General features: G+C 36.2%; 1 protein-coding gene across 8 annotated transcripts in view; it reads right to left on the reverse strand.

Annotated features, from left to right (window-relative positions):
* The window catches only part of SCAF8 (SR-related CTD associated factor 8), a 202828-nt gene that overhangs the window by 124978 nt on the left and 61050 nt on the right, over positions 1–16800 (reverse strand). For all 8 annotated transcript variants that reach the window (XR_004820209.1, XM_027602346.2, XM_027602348.2 and 5 more), the window contains 8 exons: positions 16438–16550; positions 14830–15023; positions 11688–11788; positions 9252–9365; positions 7861–8017; positions 5629–5762; positions 3878–4022; positions 904–972 (listed from right to left, as the gene is read on the reverse strand). Coding sequence is in view for 7 of the 8 variants with exons in the window: in XM_027602346.2 (XP_027458147.1) it covers positions 904–972; positions 3878–4022; positions 5629–5762; positions 7861–8017; positions 9252–9365; positions 11688–11788; positions 14830–15023; positions 16438–16550 (1027 nt within the window). In the remaining variant the exon portion in view is untranslated. The remainder of the gene's footprint in view (positions 1–903; positions 973–3877; positions 4023–5628; positions 5763–7860; positions 8018–9251; positions 9366–11687; positions 11789–14829; positions 15024–16437; positions 16551–16800) is intronic.

The raw sequence follows: 16800 nt of genomic DNA on the forward strand, positions 1-16800 counted from the left end.
ATCACTGGAAATACCCATAGAACTAAACTCATCACACTGAAAAATGGCACTTAGAGATAAGAACTTAGCATCTACCATGGTTCTCCTATACAAATGTACATCAAGATAACTAAATACTAGTTGTAAGAAAAGGTTTTTTTAATAGAAAAATTCTAGGTAAGAAATGTGGAAAAATTTTAAAATTCAAAAGATTAGCACTTTGCAACTAATGGAAAGATTAAAAAGCAGTAATGATCAATGGATGAAACCATCAGATGAAAACTTGAAGCGAAAGTTTTTTAATGACCAGGTTCCGTTACCTGAATGCTCTGATCCATCTTAACACCACTGAAAGTGGGATAAGAAGAAACTGCATGGCTCCTGATGTGATGAAATATCAAGTCTATAGCACCCACCAGCAGTTAAATACTGTTGCTAAAAATGTTGAAGGAGATTCTAAGCAAACCTTTGGTGCTAAAAAACTTCTATGTACAGAAAAAGCAGAAGACAGAGGAACAAATATGATGCCACAAAGAAGCAAAACCAAATCCATTGTCTGGAATCTTGCATACAGAAGTAAACTGTTTCTTCAACAAATCAAAGACATAAAGAATTAAAAAAGAAAGGCGGGTCTCAGCAGGACTGCTCTATATTAAGACATTTAATACACAAAACAAACCACACAAATGTGATCTGGGGACTCTTCTTTGAATTTTGACTAAAACCAATTATAAATGACATTTTGAGACAACTGAGCAAATCTGAATATAGAATGACTATCACATGTTAATTTTTTAGAAATCATTTAAAAAAAATTTGTCTAAAATTTCCATAATAAAAAAATTAACAATAATTTGTTACGAATGAGAATCAACAGGTTACTACCACCATGAATAAAGAAAATTCCCCAAGTAGAAAACTCACATGTTGGTACTACTGGTGGAATGGTGGGTGGTGGTACAACAGGTGGTGGAACTGGAGGTGGCATGAAACCTACACGGGGAAAAAAAAGACCAAAAACAAAATAGCATTAAGAGTTACTTCTTTTAACTCAAAAGTTTCAACAGCTATAAATGAAATTCTACATTCTTAAAACAGTCTTCCATTACTATGACCTCCTATTTGTGAATATATTCTTCATCTAAAAAAATCACTTTTAGGGGCGCCTGGGTGGCTCAGCTGGTTGGGCAGCTGACTCTTGATTTTGGCTGGGGTCATGATTTCAGGGTTGGGGGATCGAACCCTCCGTCTGGCTCCACCCTCATCAGGGAGTCTGCTTAAGATTCTCCCTCCCTCTCCTTCTGTCCCTCCCTGCCCCACACTCATGAGCACACTTCTCTCTCTAAAATAAATCTTTTAAAAAAAAATCACTTTTAGAAACACTACCTTATATTTGATCCTTAGTAAGCTAAGTGAAGCACAGAGATCCTTATCATGATCGTGTCCTATTTATTTGCTCATTTGTGGAAGTCCTGTGGCACTCTCTACGATGCTATAAAGTCAAAGATTAATAGAAGCCAGGCAACTTGTTTCATATGTTAGCACAATGACTGCACGGGCAGTTAAATACTGTATTTCAAGCTGTTGATAACACTATATGCAATAATGTCATCTGTAAAATGTGCTATTATATTTCTTTGATTTACATGCTGTTTATCTACTAGATCAAGATATTTTCATTAGCCTTGGATGTTACTATATTATGTTTTGAGCATTGAAATAAACCTTCAATTTAACATTGACTGTTTAATAATTTTAAATGTCAAATGATCAAACTATAAACCTGTTTCCTTGCATTTTTAAGATATAGAGCCACCATTAAATTCAATTTAAAAACAGTGGCTAAAGGGGCACCTGGGTGGCTCAGTCAGTTAAGCGTCTTTTGGTTTTGGCGCAAGTCATGTTCTCATGGGTCGTGAGACCGAGCCCCATGTCAGGCTCCATGCTCCTCAGGAAGTCTGCTTGAAGATTCTCTCCCTCTGCCCCTCCCCCGGGCTCGCTCCCTCCTCCACGCCCCCAAATAAATTTTTAATAAAAAAAACAAAAAAAAAAAACCAGTGGCTAAAAATAAAGATATGTGATTTTCAACAAATGAATGCTGCACAATGACTTTACAAAGTCTATGTGGTATGGTTTTTGAAATAATCCTTTAAAATTATTTTCTGAAAGGGTGCCTAGGGGGTGCAGTCAGTTAAGCACTCGACCCCTGGTTTCAGCTCAGATCGTGATCTCAAGATTGCAAGATCAAGCCCCACATCAAGCTCTGCACTCCATGCGGAGTATCCTTGAGTCTCTCCCCCCGCCCCTCCCTCACCATCTCTCTAAAATAAATCTTAAAATTATCTTCCGAAAAAAATTTTTAATTCAGATTCCAAATACAGAAAATATTTGACAAGAAAAATTTTCCAATCTTTAACATATAAAAAAGAATTCTTATAATATCTGCATCAATTTCAAGTTATATATTTAATTACAATGTGAAAATTTTGTTATATGACAAATAAATTACAACTATTCTCAGATAATGTTGAGGAATTTTTAGGAATTCTGTTCAATTGGTAAGAACTTAAATTATAGAAACCAAAGTATTTTTTTCTTACAATATGTGAAGAGTTCATGAAGCTCAAAGAAAGATAAAAATAGCTTTGAAAAACAATGTATATCGGGCGCCTGGGTGGCTCAGTTGGTTAAGCGACTGCCTTTGGCTCAGGTCATGATCCTAGAGTCCTGGGATCGAGTCCCGCATCAGGCTCCCTGCTCGGCAGGGAGTCTGCTTCTCCCTCTGACCCTCTTCCCTCTCGTGCTCTCATTCTCTCTCAAATAAATAAATAAAATCTTAAAAAAAAAAAAGAAAGAAAAACAATGTATATCATTTGCTCCCTGTGTCTCTCCCTCATTCTTCTAACCTCCCATGGCCTAATACCAAAAGTTCTATCTCTAAGCTATATAAGCTATTATTTGTATTTAATTGGTGTGTGTTAAGTAATCTATATAGTTTCTAAACTAGAAATGCTGACTCAAGGAACCTTTATCAAAAATTCGTAAGGTCAAAAAAAGTATTACAAATTCAATTAGCATTTTTAGATAGATTATAATTTATGTCAAAATGAAAACCATGATTTTTAGGAGGAACAATCTATATAATTTAATGCATACTTCCTGATGAATGGGTGGTAACTACAGAGAATTCTGATACGAAAAATTCAACATAAATTTTAAATTCTTTTAAGAATATTTCAATACGTAAAGGATTCCATTTTTTTTCTCTGTCCATACTGGTCCTTCAACCATCTCCATCACCTGGGAACTTGTTAGAAATACAAGTGTCTTGCCCCACCTCAGTCTCAGTGAAGCAAAAGGAGGCCAGGCCCAGCACACTTTGTTTTAACATGCCCTCCAAGTGATCCCTATGTATGCTAAGGTTGATGCTCTATAGCATTTTAGAGAGAATTGATGTAGAGAATTGATGCTCTATAGCATTTTAACCTGGAAAAATAACAATTTGAATGATATTGTAGGACGCCTGGCTGGCTCAGTCAGTAGAGCATGTGACTTGATCTTGCGGTCATTAGTTCAAGCCCCACATTGGGTGTAGGGTTTACTTAAGGAAAATAAATCAAAAAAATTTTTTTTGAATGAATGAATGAATGAATGATATTCTAAGTAGAGTACACATAAGATGAAAATTCCTGGGGTGCCTGGGTGGCTCAGTCAGTTACGCACCTGCCTTCGGCTCAGGCCATGATCTCAGGGCCCTGGGATCGAGGCCCATGTTGGGCTCCCTGCTCAGTGGGGAGTCTGCTTCTCTCCTTCCCCACTGCCCCTCCCCACTGCTCATGCTCTTTCTCAAGTAAATAAAATCTTACCAAAAAAAAAAAAAAAGATGAAAATTCCTTACCAGGAGGTGGTTGTGAAGGGTTAAAACTTGCTCGCAGAAAAGGAGGTGGAGGGATTGGACTGAATCCAGGAGGAGGAACCGGCATTGAGACAGGAAATGCTGGTGGGACTAAACTAACTGCAGGCACGGCTGGCGCTACTGGAATCTTTTGTGGATAGAAAAAAAAAAGTCCATAAATCACCTTATCCATTAGCAATGATTACATCTTGGAACAACAAAAGGTAAAAAATTTCTATTTCTTTCTAAGGGAGATAACAAATACCATTATATTAAGTTGTTTTGTTATTTGCCTTCTTGCATACTTATAACTGACTCTAACTTGGGTAAAAGCAAGGCAGTGTTATTCAACGGATAGTATACATGAAGACTGAAATCTATCTTACATTCAAGTGATGTAAAGTAATGGGCACCTGCCTGAATAGTGAATATCATCATCAATTTTAAACTGCCACCTCCCACTAAATTTAAAATACCCAGCTATGGTATGCAACCTAACCATTAGGAAGCAGGTCAGTAAGTTTCAAAATGGCGTGAATTTCTCCTAAGTTTATTTTGTACTCCTAGCATAGGTATTTTCTACTCATCCTAGGCACAATAATTCCCAAATATTTACTTGTACTGTGGGTGTACCTCTTTCCTAAAGTATGTATTATCAATGGTCTATTCAACTTCATTGTCTGAAAGACACGCCATACTTCCTTGTGCAAAACTGAATTCCCAAATGTCTTTCCCGTGCTCAGATAAGGAGAGTTTCATCTTTCCAATTTCTCAAACCAAAAACCTTACCTCTTCTCTTTCTCACAAGTCAAGTCTCATCATGCCACAAAAGCCCACTGGACACACCATCACATAACCCCTAATTAATTATCTGACCATTTCCTATTCTCTCCACTGCCATCAGTCTAGTCTGAACCAACAGCTCTCATCTGGATTGCTACAACTGTCTCTTCACTGGTCTCCCTGCTTCTATTAATGCCCAACTAGTCTATTCTCAAAATAGTAGCCAGTGCAATCCTTTAAAACCAAATCTTTTAAAACCTTTGAAGCCAGATCAAGTCACTGCTTTCTTCGAATTCCTCCAATAATGCTCCATCTCAGAGTGAAAACCAGAGTCCTTCTAGAACTCTCCCTTCCGCTAAGCTGCCTCTCATTCACTTCACTTCTAGCCCTTATTCCTGGAACACACCAAATATGCTCCTGGCCTAGGCCTCTGAACTAGAGGCTCCCTCTGCCTCGAGTGCTCTTCCTCGGGTAGTCACATGGTTAATTACCTCAGCAACTTTAGGTTGTTGTTCAAATGTCACATTCTCGAGTCTGCTCTTACCATTTTATTTACAATCATAATCACTTATCCAGGTACCCTGATAACCCTCACACTCCCTTTTCCTTCCACAGTATCTCACAAACTTACTTATTTTGCATTTTGTCTCCCCTACTGAAAACAAAAGCTGCATAAGGGCAGGGGTTTGTGTGGTTTTCTTTCCACTGATATGTCCTTATCCCAGGTGCCTAGAACAGTGAATGTCATAGAAGGAGACCACGGATAAATACTTGTACAATAAATAAACATTTATATATAAATGACACCATTTCTAAAAAAAAAAAAAAAAAAATTTCCCCAAAATTATTTGATTCAACTCCACTACTTATTCTATTTTGGACAACTTCCTCCAAGTTTTATAAAGTAAATACACGAGTGAAAACAGAAATATAAGACAACACATTAACAGTAACAAACACCCAGCACTAACCTGTAACATAGCAACAGGTGGAGGAAAAACCTCTGCCTGGGTTGTGACCACTGTCTCCTTTTCAACTGGAGTTGGGCTCTGAGTTGTCTGCACCGTCTCTTTAACGGGTTCTGAGCTTTTCACAGTTTCCCACTCTAAACAAAATATTTGAAATTGATTTCCTCTGGATAGGTGCAAATTTTCATTTTATTTCTATCTATATATTTATTTCTTCTCTACGTCCTTCATCTACCTTGGCACATCTTTAAGACGTGTCCACAACTACAGGTGCCAACCTCGGTTTTGCCCAGATAAGTCTGATGAGAATACTAACTAAGGAGTTCAAAGAAGCATCACACAAAACACAAATGAAAGATACTGAAATACTGAGGGGATATCATACCTCAAAGGCTGTCTGATATAAGAGGATCAAATCTTACTATCTTGCATCACAAGGTACAAGGGGAGACCGACAAGGAAAAGTATTAACCCAAAAAAGAAAAATCTTTCTGAAAGCACAGCTATGCAAGAATAAAACAAAGAAGCTCTCATGGTTCTTCCACTGGTTCTCCACCTCCCTCAGAGTAAAGATCAAAGTCATTATAATGACTAATAAGACTTTATAGGACTGTCTCTCTGTACACCTCTCTGACTTTATCTCCTACTTTTCATTCCTCACTAACTTTGCTCAAATCATACTGGGCTCATAATTTTTTAATAGACTTTGCACATACTGTTCCCTCTGTATGGAATGCTCTTTCTCCAGAGAGCTGCACATCTCACTCCTTCAAGTATCACTCTCCATTAGATCTTCTTCACGTAAAACTGCAATAGCTCCACACCCGTACTGTCTACCCACCTCTTTTCCCTGCTTTTTCTTCTTAGAACTTATCAACATAGAAATATTACATAGTTTATCTATTTTGTTTATTATGTTTCTTTCCACTAGAAACATGGGTTGGCAAATTTTTCCTATACTAAGTATCTTAGACTTTATGAGCCAGATGTTTTCTGTTGCACCTACTCAACTGCTATTGAAAAAAAGTCATATAAGATAGGTAAACACAACTGAGTATGGCTGTGTTTCAATAAAACTTTACAGAAGAGCCTGCCGGCAGGATTTGGCCCATGGGCTATAGGCTGTCAACCCCTCTACTACAATGTGCACTCCATGACAGGAAGGATTTTTGTCTGTCTGTCTCACTGATATAATCCCAGTTCCTAAAATCATGGCTGGCATACAGTAGGAACTTAAATATTTACTGAATAAGTGTTTAGGAGAATATCCATCAAGAAGAAAAAAAGACCAAGATGAAAACACTGAAAAAGTGTTTGAAAATATTTGCACTGGCCTAAGGATGAAGATACCCTGAAAATTAGCTAGCTTACTTTGGTAAAAGAGCTAAGATGTGAAGAAATAAGCTATATACCACATTTCACAATTGTTTTCCAAGTATCCATTTTAAGATTTCTTACTGGTTATAAATGCTAACCATTTTGTGGATTTATAACGGTATTTTTAAAAATAAAAACACATAAAAAAAATAGGCCAGTGATCATTTGGTTATAAGCACTCTAGAACTGCATGAATCGAACTACAGCTCTCTAAACGAAGATTCTATTCCTGCCATTCTCAACATGGATACTAATCAAAATAATCTAGGAAGTTCTTCAAAGAAACTTCTTACATCCCCAGTTCTTATTTAACTTCAAGTAACTGAGGGGCGCCTGGTTGGCTCAGTCAGTCGTTAAGTGGCTGCCTTCGGCTCAGGTCATGATCTTGGGGTCCTGGGACTGAGCCCCGCATCGGGCTCCTTGCTCGGCGGGAAGCCTGCTTCTCCCTCTCCCACTCCCCCTGCTTGTGTTCCCTCTCTCTCTGGCAAAAAATAAATAAAATCTTAAAAAAAATAAAAAATAAAAAATAAATTCAAGTAACTGAAATATTTAGTTTAAAAAAGTCTCCATATACTCATATTTGCTCTTTCTCTAAAAGCAAAACTTTTTAAAAGACTTACAGGAAAAATGCTACATTTATAGACTTCTAAAACACTATACTCTGACACTTAGGAAATAAGACCCATTAAGCATACACACTGGAAATGGCAGTGTTTCAGTTTTTTTCTCTTTTTGGGGGAGGGTAGAATCCAGGAAATAAAATAAGCGCAATTCATCTTACCATGCACAACTCTTATCAATCACAACCTTTTAAGCATACTTTTTTTTGAACAATAAAACTACCCTTAGTGTTCTTACCAGTATTTACAGTTTCCTGGTCAATCATGCCTCCTTCTGCAAAACCTTCCAAGTCATCCACTTTAACTTTTTCCCACGGTATATATGTAACTCCAAGATCCACATCCCAGAATTGTTTATATTCTGTTTTTACACCTTTGTTTAAAGCCCAAGCAATCTATCAGGAATGAAGAGAAGAAAACAGAAAGCTCAGGTATACCGTAAAAACCAGCTAAAATGTTCAAAATTATATGTAAACAGTGTAAATATAAATAAAATTAGTTGGACAAACATCCCTGGATGCTCGAAAAATAACAGTAGCCAAGAAGTTTTTCCATGTATTTCCTGGTTTTGTTTGTTTTTAAATAAAGCCCGCATTAGATAGCAACGGCATTTATAACATGGGATTTATTTCCACTTCTTACTAAAATTAAAGAACACATTTCCAGAACAATCCAAATCTACTTTTCACCCTAAAAATGTCAACCTATATTAGCAGTAATTAGAATAGTTATCACAATTTAAACAAAATCTTGGTAGTCTAGGAAAGGAGACACTTTACACAGAGGAAACTCTCTGCCATGAAACAACAAAGCACAGGCATATTAACCTTGAAAATATTTTTTTTTTTATTAACATATAGTGTATTATTTGTTTCAGGGGTAGAAAGTATTTTTTTTTAAGTTTTTAACTCAGTTGCAGAAACTGATGGAATAAATTATCTTCAAGTAGCAGAAATAAAATGTAAATTAGTCACGAAGTAAAAATGGAAAAATACACAATAAACACTCAGTTTAAAGACTAAGAGGAAAACAAAAATATACTTATTAATAAACCCTTCACCAGTGGCCTGGAGAACACAAGATGTTAAAAAGGAGGAAATAATAATATAATTAAGAGGTATGATTAGGAAGCATTAGGAGGAAGTAGTGAATGAAAGATAAGCTTGTTGGGGTGTCTGGCTGGCTCAGTTGGTGGAGCATGCAACTCTTGATCTCAGGGTTATAGGTTTGAGCCCGACACTGGGTGTGGAGATCACTTAAAAATGAAAGAAAGAAAGGAAAGAAAAGAGAGGGGAAGGGAAGGGTGAGGAGGGGAGGGGAGGTGTGAGGAGAGAACAGAAAAGGAAAAGAAAAGAAAAGAAAAAAGAAGAACTCAGAAAATGAGAAAGTTCTGCTAATATAATGGTGCCCTGGTTGACCAAGAGAACTGTAAGTGTAATTTCAAAGAATCATTTGACTAAAGTTTTAGTTACTGTTTTACCTATTTCTAATTCTGTAACTCAGTAATACTGAAATAATAAGCTTTTCTAGAGGTTTTCCCATAACATTAAAATATAGGATGAATCAAATACAGGAACATTCTAATAATCCAGTAAAAGAAGAGCATGGGTCCCTCCCCTCCAGTCTCACCTTAATGACCTTGGACCCAATTTTATATGATCCGGAACTAAGTTTCTGAAGAGCACGGAAAGCATCTTGTCGATGAACCATGCAGACGTAAGCACAGCCCCTGGGAGGAATCATCTATTAAAAAAATTTTTTTCTTTAGAAAGGGTAAACATAAGGCATTCATTCTGACATTATCTTATGGTTTTAATGAAACAGATAACTGACTACTAAGATTGAATGGTTTTTCCCTTTTCTTTCTTTGGCTGTTTATTGGTACAATCCATCTAAAACTAATTACTTAGTTTAAAAAGAATTCAAAACCTAGTTGGGTCTTACTCTAAGTCATAACATAAGCAAAATCTTGACTATCACAAGTCAATCGAAGTTTTCCTAATATATAATTAAGAAAACCTAAAAAAAAAGTAAAAAGACATGTATACAATACCACCAGATAATATTGCATGGCCAACATATTTGAAAGCATATAATTTATTCAAAAATTGAAAGTATTTCAGTTTTTCCAAGTGTCATACTGAGTAATGGGAGAAAGATTTTCATTCGGGAGGAGTATCTTATCCTTAATACAAAATCTATAATCTACAAGAAATGGTAACACTAAAGCTTTTCAACTGTATAAAACTTAATTTTGCCCAAGTGCTCTGGACAAGGTTTTAACACAAATAAGAAAACAGCCTTAGTGTTTTCGCTTTCACTCGGAGTTCACCTCAAGCTATTTTCCATACTTTAATACCAAACTTCTCAAAAAAGAAATCTAACCCCTACATACTTCTTCCTCTTTTGCAAAATAGACCCAACTCTTTAACAAAGCACTGAAAAATTTTCTTCAACCATACTAATGACCCACTAAGTGCTAAATCGGACAGACTTTTTACTCAGTCCTCCAACCCCTCCAAAAAACTAACTGAAAAGTTTATAAACTTTCCATCAAATTTTCAAGTCCTGGATTTTATCATTAGCCATTCAATACATTTCAGTTCACAAAATAACTCAGTGCCTATTATTTCTAAGTACTATGCTCTTAAAAGGTAACACAGAAGAGGGAGGAGACAAGGTAAACTAATGCCCAAATGCCTATGAACAAGAAAGGCCAAAAATGACAAGTAATAGGACAATCCAAATGCTGCTTGGATTCAGGATCCATTCTGAGCAGTGATTCCTGACTTTGCATTAGAATCACCTGTGCAAACTGTGGCACTTTGATAAGAATCTGAAGACCCTGATCTTGGGCATCCCTATTTTTTCAACTGTCAACACATTTCTGACATCTCAGCTAGGGGAAAATCAGGAAAAAATTCAGAGGTTACATGATCAAGGACTCCGGCAGACAGTTTATGTTTTGACAGGTGAAATTTAAAAAGACAAAGGAGTAAGAAAAGCCTACAGCACACTTATGGTGTAGAGAAAGGAGCATGAAACTCTTAAGCTGAAACACCCAACCGATCATCTACTTATTGTCTGTGCAACTCAGGCAAATCACTTAGTTTCCTCACTGGTAAAAAAAACAACGGGAATTACTTAACCAGCTTCTTGTGAGGTTCCAATGAGATCATATATGGTTGAAAGTAGTATATGAAATTGTCAAACAATTCAGTGAAGAGTGCTGTTATTAATAAGGAAAAGTCAAGTTTGGTCTTGTAAGGATCTAAGACTGGAAAGGAAAAGGAGCCAATTTCCTGATAAATAATGATAAAAGTCCAACAGACATAAAAGCATAAAAACAGTAAATAAAATCAGAGGATTGATGAATCAGAAGACTTCTCAAACAAATAAATTTCTATAAAACATTCTATGACTTAGTTTTAGCCCCAGGGGAAAAAAACCCGACCTTCCGCAAGACGAAAATACTCAAAGGAGGAGAATGAATGGAACAAAATCACTGAAAAAATCAAGCTGAGGAGTCAGAGCTGCAGTCAAGTTCCTGAGGTGCTGTGACCACACAGGTTTTCTTGCCACAGGTTTGCTTTGAGAGGGAGACATGGGGCGAGAAGAAAGGGGACTGGCAGAAAGACTGGGACGCCAAGTCCAATTGTGTCTCCACTACTACCTATGTGCTCATGTGTGGTGATTACAATTCTGTGGGACTCAGTTTCCTCATTTTCATTACCAAAAAACGGATGGGGTATAATTAAACGAGGCACAGATAGGGTCCTGCTAGCCCAAACGCTGGATGACTTTAGGAACCAAGTGCTAGCTATACTGCGATGAAACCCCTCAAAACATTTTGTTAGAATTCCACTAAAAAAGAAAAATTAAGGAGATAAACAGCAGCAGAAATAAACAGAAATGATTAAAGTCAAATAATCCTTATAAAGATGTGCATTATTAAAGGCAGATACTCTACTGGGCTCATTAGGAACCAAAGTGACTCTCTGACTAAAAATCCTCTATATATGTAAATTTTTAAGCTTAAAATATTGTATAAGAAGTGATACTTACATTAATGGATTCAATTTGTCCAAACTCTTCAAACAGATTGGTTAAATCTTGCTGGGTTGCCTTCTTATCCACCTGACCAACCCACAAAGTAGTACTACATACTGTCAAGACATAAAAGAGACGAATGACCTAAATCACACAGACACAGCTATTTCTTTCAAGCGACTGAAGAAAAAGCACTAATAAAAATAATAAGATTTAAGATGGATATTTCAAACACTTAAGTGACATTTTTATCTGTTAACGCTTAAAATGAACTAAAATCCCAGATACCATCTACATCTATTGCAAATCAACCTCTTGCATATTACCTGTTCTCAAGCTCGGCTGTGCACTTTAATCACCTATGGATACCTGGGTCTTACCCCAAAGATGAAGGGTTATGGGGTATGACAGACTGGGAATTGGGAGTTTTAAAATTCTGTAGGTAATTCTAATATGTAACAAAGTCACAAAAACACTTTTCACTGCAATCCCATCTCTGTGCACCTTTAATCTTTCTGTGCTGGAATGATTAAGTGGATGTTTCTTCCTAATCAACAGTTAAATCTGAAAACAGCACCTTATCCTTAAGGAAATAATTTGCACAGAGATACAAGGGGGAAAAAGCTGAATTGGAACTCCTTGTTATCATGAAAAACTTATACTTTAACTGTGGGAAGCATTTCCCTTTAAGAAACAGACCTACACATGAGACATCTCACCTACTGTAAGCTGTACCATTCAGGACTCCATGAACATTTCCTTTTCCTGAAAACACTTACTTGCAAAATATTTACAACAGCTGATATATTTGCAGAGTTTTAATCAATCTAGATTTACATCGATGTCATTTTTAAAGACAAAGTTTTCAGCCTTTTGATGATCTTTTACCTATTATAGGGCAGGGCTCGAGCAGGTTTTACTTTAGAGCTAATTTAGCCCCACACTAGTAACTATTGCAAGATCTCTACTGAACGAAGGTTTTCAACCAGGTCTCTCTACTTCAGCTGGTTTGAACTCATAGGTCTTCCAGACCTGTGTTAGCTTTAAGAATCACTCAGCTAACAGATTCCCTGGTAATGTTCTTACCCTTCTTTGCCTCACATAGTCTCACCTTGTGTACATATAATTTAATATTCAACCAAAGTCTCAAGGAGCAATATATTAGTTTTACTCTATTGCTGTAACAAAATACCACAAACTTAGTAGCTAAAAACACAAAAATGTATTCTCTAACAGTTGTGGAGGTCTAAAATGGGTCATCAAGCCTGCATTCTTTCTGGACTCTCTATGGGATAATCTGTTTCCTTGACAGGCTCCCTGCATTCCTTGACTCATGACCCCAACTTCCATCTTCAAAGCCAACAGTAGAGCATTCACCTATCTTCGTCTTTCTCCTTCCATCTTCACATCACCTTTTCTCTCTGACCCTCTTGTTTCCCCTAGATTACACTGAGCCCTTCCGGATAACCCAAGTTAATCTTCCCGCGCCAAGATCCTGATTAATCATACAGTGTGATACAACATATTTACAAGTTCCAATAATTTGGATATGAACATCTTTGGAGGACCACTATTCAACCTACCACAAACCCTCAGTAAATTTCTAGACCTCTTTCATTGACTAGTTCCCACTGCTTCATTACTCTACCACATCACAGCTGCTTTAATCTCCCTGAAATATGTTCCATGTTTCCCCTACTGTTTCAAGGTAGTCTCTCCACAAATTTTTCCCACACTTTTTTTTTTTTAAACCCAGAAAGCAATAATGAATCTCCCCCATCCCACGAGGAGAGGACGCTAATTCCTAGAATATTACTGCTTGTTCATGTTTCATATCCACCGCACTATTCATGAATACTCTTACGTTCAAAGGACCAATGGTAGGGAAATACTACCATATGTGTTTAAAACGCTCTGGGGCCACATGAAATTGATATTGCTGTGGAGTAAAGAGAGTTTTGAGGTAAATAATGAGGGGTATACTTTTCACTGTATTTTCTTATGTGCCTTCTGAATTTTCTTTTTTATTGTGTTTTACTCATGAAAAAAACCACAGCAATAGGAAATAGATTCCATGGTCAGTAACTATGTAAATGGTGGCAGCTATAACATGACAAGTAAAATGAGGAACTAAATGGAAGACTCCATATAAAAGCCCTATCCTAAAACTGGTGATTCTGAATGTCCTAATGGTAATCATGAGAAGGGAGGCACAACAGAGATTTTATGGTCAGGCCTTTGATGTTATTTCTTTATCAGATAGCACTAAAATGTTTGAATTTGGTCTCTCACCCTAAGGGGATAAACACATTTTCAGAGTTAGGAATATCAACATTATTAAGTTAACACTGGCTCTCATAATCAGGTAAGATTCTGGCAAGATAGCCACAGCTTACTGAAAATGTCAGAACTTAGTAAGGTGTTGCCTTTAATTATAAGCCTGGATTTCCAGGATCTTATCTCCATGGCAGAAAGAATTTGAAGACCTTCAGAAATTAGACAACCTGATCAGTGTTCAGCTCTTGGCAAAGAATGACAAATTGCTCCATTTTTTATACTTTGCCCATCTGCAGTCGGTCTGTTCACCTTAGAAATCATAACTCACTAGGAATCCTTCAGGAATAATCTGGTACTAATTACCACTCACATTCCTACCAAGTGAACTCTCCTTCAAACTCTACTACCAAATTTGTTCTAATTATACATTACAGATTAACATATAAAGGAGGGAAAGTTTGTACAATGGGAATCTCTCCCTTATTGCTGATCCAGTAAGTTTACAATTAGCTTTAAAATTTACATGCTTCCTTCAATAATTATTCCCCAGGCCTGGTGGTCAAACTTGTTTAGACACTTTGAAAAGAAATCACAGTGTCTATGTAAAAGACAGTAGGCCTGTCCACTTTATATATTAGTCGAGTTCAGTATTTTTCTAATTTGAATTTTAAAAAATCAACTCTAAATGACCTTACTGTTTCAGTAGAACCTGTTCTTCCTTTTTCTTTTCTCCTCTCTCACTTCACAAAAACCAAGGATAAAATTATTCATTTACCAAACTACTTTTCGATTTCTTAGTCTAAAAATAGTTAACTTTAGCAGTTAATGATTTTCTTAATTATTTGTTGAAACCAAAGCTTTGTAAAAGTATGTCATTTACCACTTAATGTTTTAGATCTAATTGGAGGTAGTCCCTTCTTCTGTCGTTCTTTCTCCCTTTCTCTCGCTCTCCTTTCACTTGAGTATGAACGTGATGATTTCCTCTTTCTTTCTCTTGAGCGTGAGCGTGATCGCTTTCTGTGCTTACGCTTTCGAGAACCAGATCGCGACCGAGACCTTCGTTTTCTTGGTGATCTACAAAAAAAATCTTATTTTACTTCTAACGACATTATTATTCTTCTGTCAAAGTTCTCACTTCTAGGTGAGGGGGGAAAACCACACCCACACACAAAAGGTTGTCTTATATTTAGCTACCTCTTAAAAAATGTTTAAGTAGAATGAAATATCAAACATGTATTTTCTCAAATCTATGTACTGCTCAGGCCCACACTGTAATAGATGTTTGTTTGCAATGATTCTTACTGAGACCAGGAAGAAGAGAATGAGATTCTATCCAGTAAGGGCCTTACTTTCTTTAGTGTCCTCCAATTCATTTTTCAAACAAGAGTCAAGAATAGGAATGAAAGACTAAAGAAAATAAAAAGAACCTTAGGTGATAAAGACGTTATATTCTTAAAATTAGGAAACAGAGAATGTTTCCAACAGAGAATTAGGCCACTAAAGAATTCTGCATATAAGTTTTCAACTCCTAAAATTTCAAGGTGCTTGACTTAAAATATAGGGTGATATTGAAACAGTTTCTTTTTTTCCTGTCACCCATATGCCACTGCACTGCTTCAAAATGCTTAATAAGGAGGTGTTGTTAAGACAAGGAAGCTGCTAAGATTTCAGCTCTAACACTGTAATTGCTTTAGCAAGATTACTCACTGACATGAGATGCGTTTAGATAGAGTGGAACTCACAGGCTCTCGTTTACAAGAGGTAAATACAAATAACCTCTTGAAACAAGTAAGAAATGACTGAAAAAGTCATCAAAGATACTGCCCCTTTTCCAGCATACACTGTTCAGATTTTCAGGGGTATTTATGTACAGAAAATAGAGTATATTAATATTAAAGACTAATGACTTAAAGTTTTAAGACAATTTGTACCCAAAACAATGCATATAAATAACTTCAACTCAAATTTGAATAAGCATGTACATTAATGAGATTTAGCCATGTTGAAAAGCTAACAAAGAAAACCACAGGATGTACCTTATTATAATCTGATACTATGCTTGATGTTTACAAAATAATTCTTATAGTTTTATTTTTATGACCACTTTTGGTATTATAAGATGAAACCAAATCTAAGAAATACAGTGGAATTTCTAACACTGTTCCTCTATAGCTTGAGTGAACAGTTTACAGAGGCAATAATATCCTAAGCTGGGTGTAATCATAATATTATTAACTAAAATCAGGTATAATCCCAAATCCAAGTCTTATGATATGGCTGCAATTAATGTATATTATGCAAATAAAACCCACAGATATATCCAATTAAAAGAGAACAAAGAATTCTTGTTTTTGAAATTCTGAATTCCTTCTTTCTGGAGAATATAAAGTGTCATTTTAAGAAAAACACTTGCTTTAATCTTGATACAAAGAAACAGAGCTAACTTTCAAAGTTCACACACAGCTACTCTTAAATATTATTGTAGAACCTTGAACGAGATCGTGAATGTGTTCTTGATCTTGAGCGAACAGCCACTTTCTTTGCTTCTTGTTCAAAGATCTCCTCTTCCACTCCATCCTGCCCTTCATCTATATCCATATCCTTGAAAGTCAGAAGAACAGCAAACAGAATGCCCGAGTGAGATGCAGTACATACTGACGATTCTGCCTTACAAAATATTCACCATAGTAGCATTAATGCTTAATATTTCCCTAAAATGGTTAGTGCAGAGCTTAAGTGTGAGGAAAAAATATTTAGGACATTACCATTACTTTACATAAAAATAAAATATTTTACATAAAAGAAAAACATTTACCAAATTTTATAATATTTTCCTCTAACTAATTTTAGA

Source organism: Zalophus californianus, chromosome 7 (genome assembly GCF_009762305.2).
Source record: "Zalophus californianus isolate mZalCal1 chromosome 7, mZalCal1.pri.v2, whole genome shotgun sequence".
NCBI classification, from domain to species: Eukaryota; Metazoa; Chordata; class Mammalia; order Carnivora; family Otariidae; genus Zalophus; species Zalophus californianus.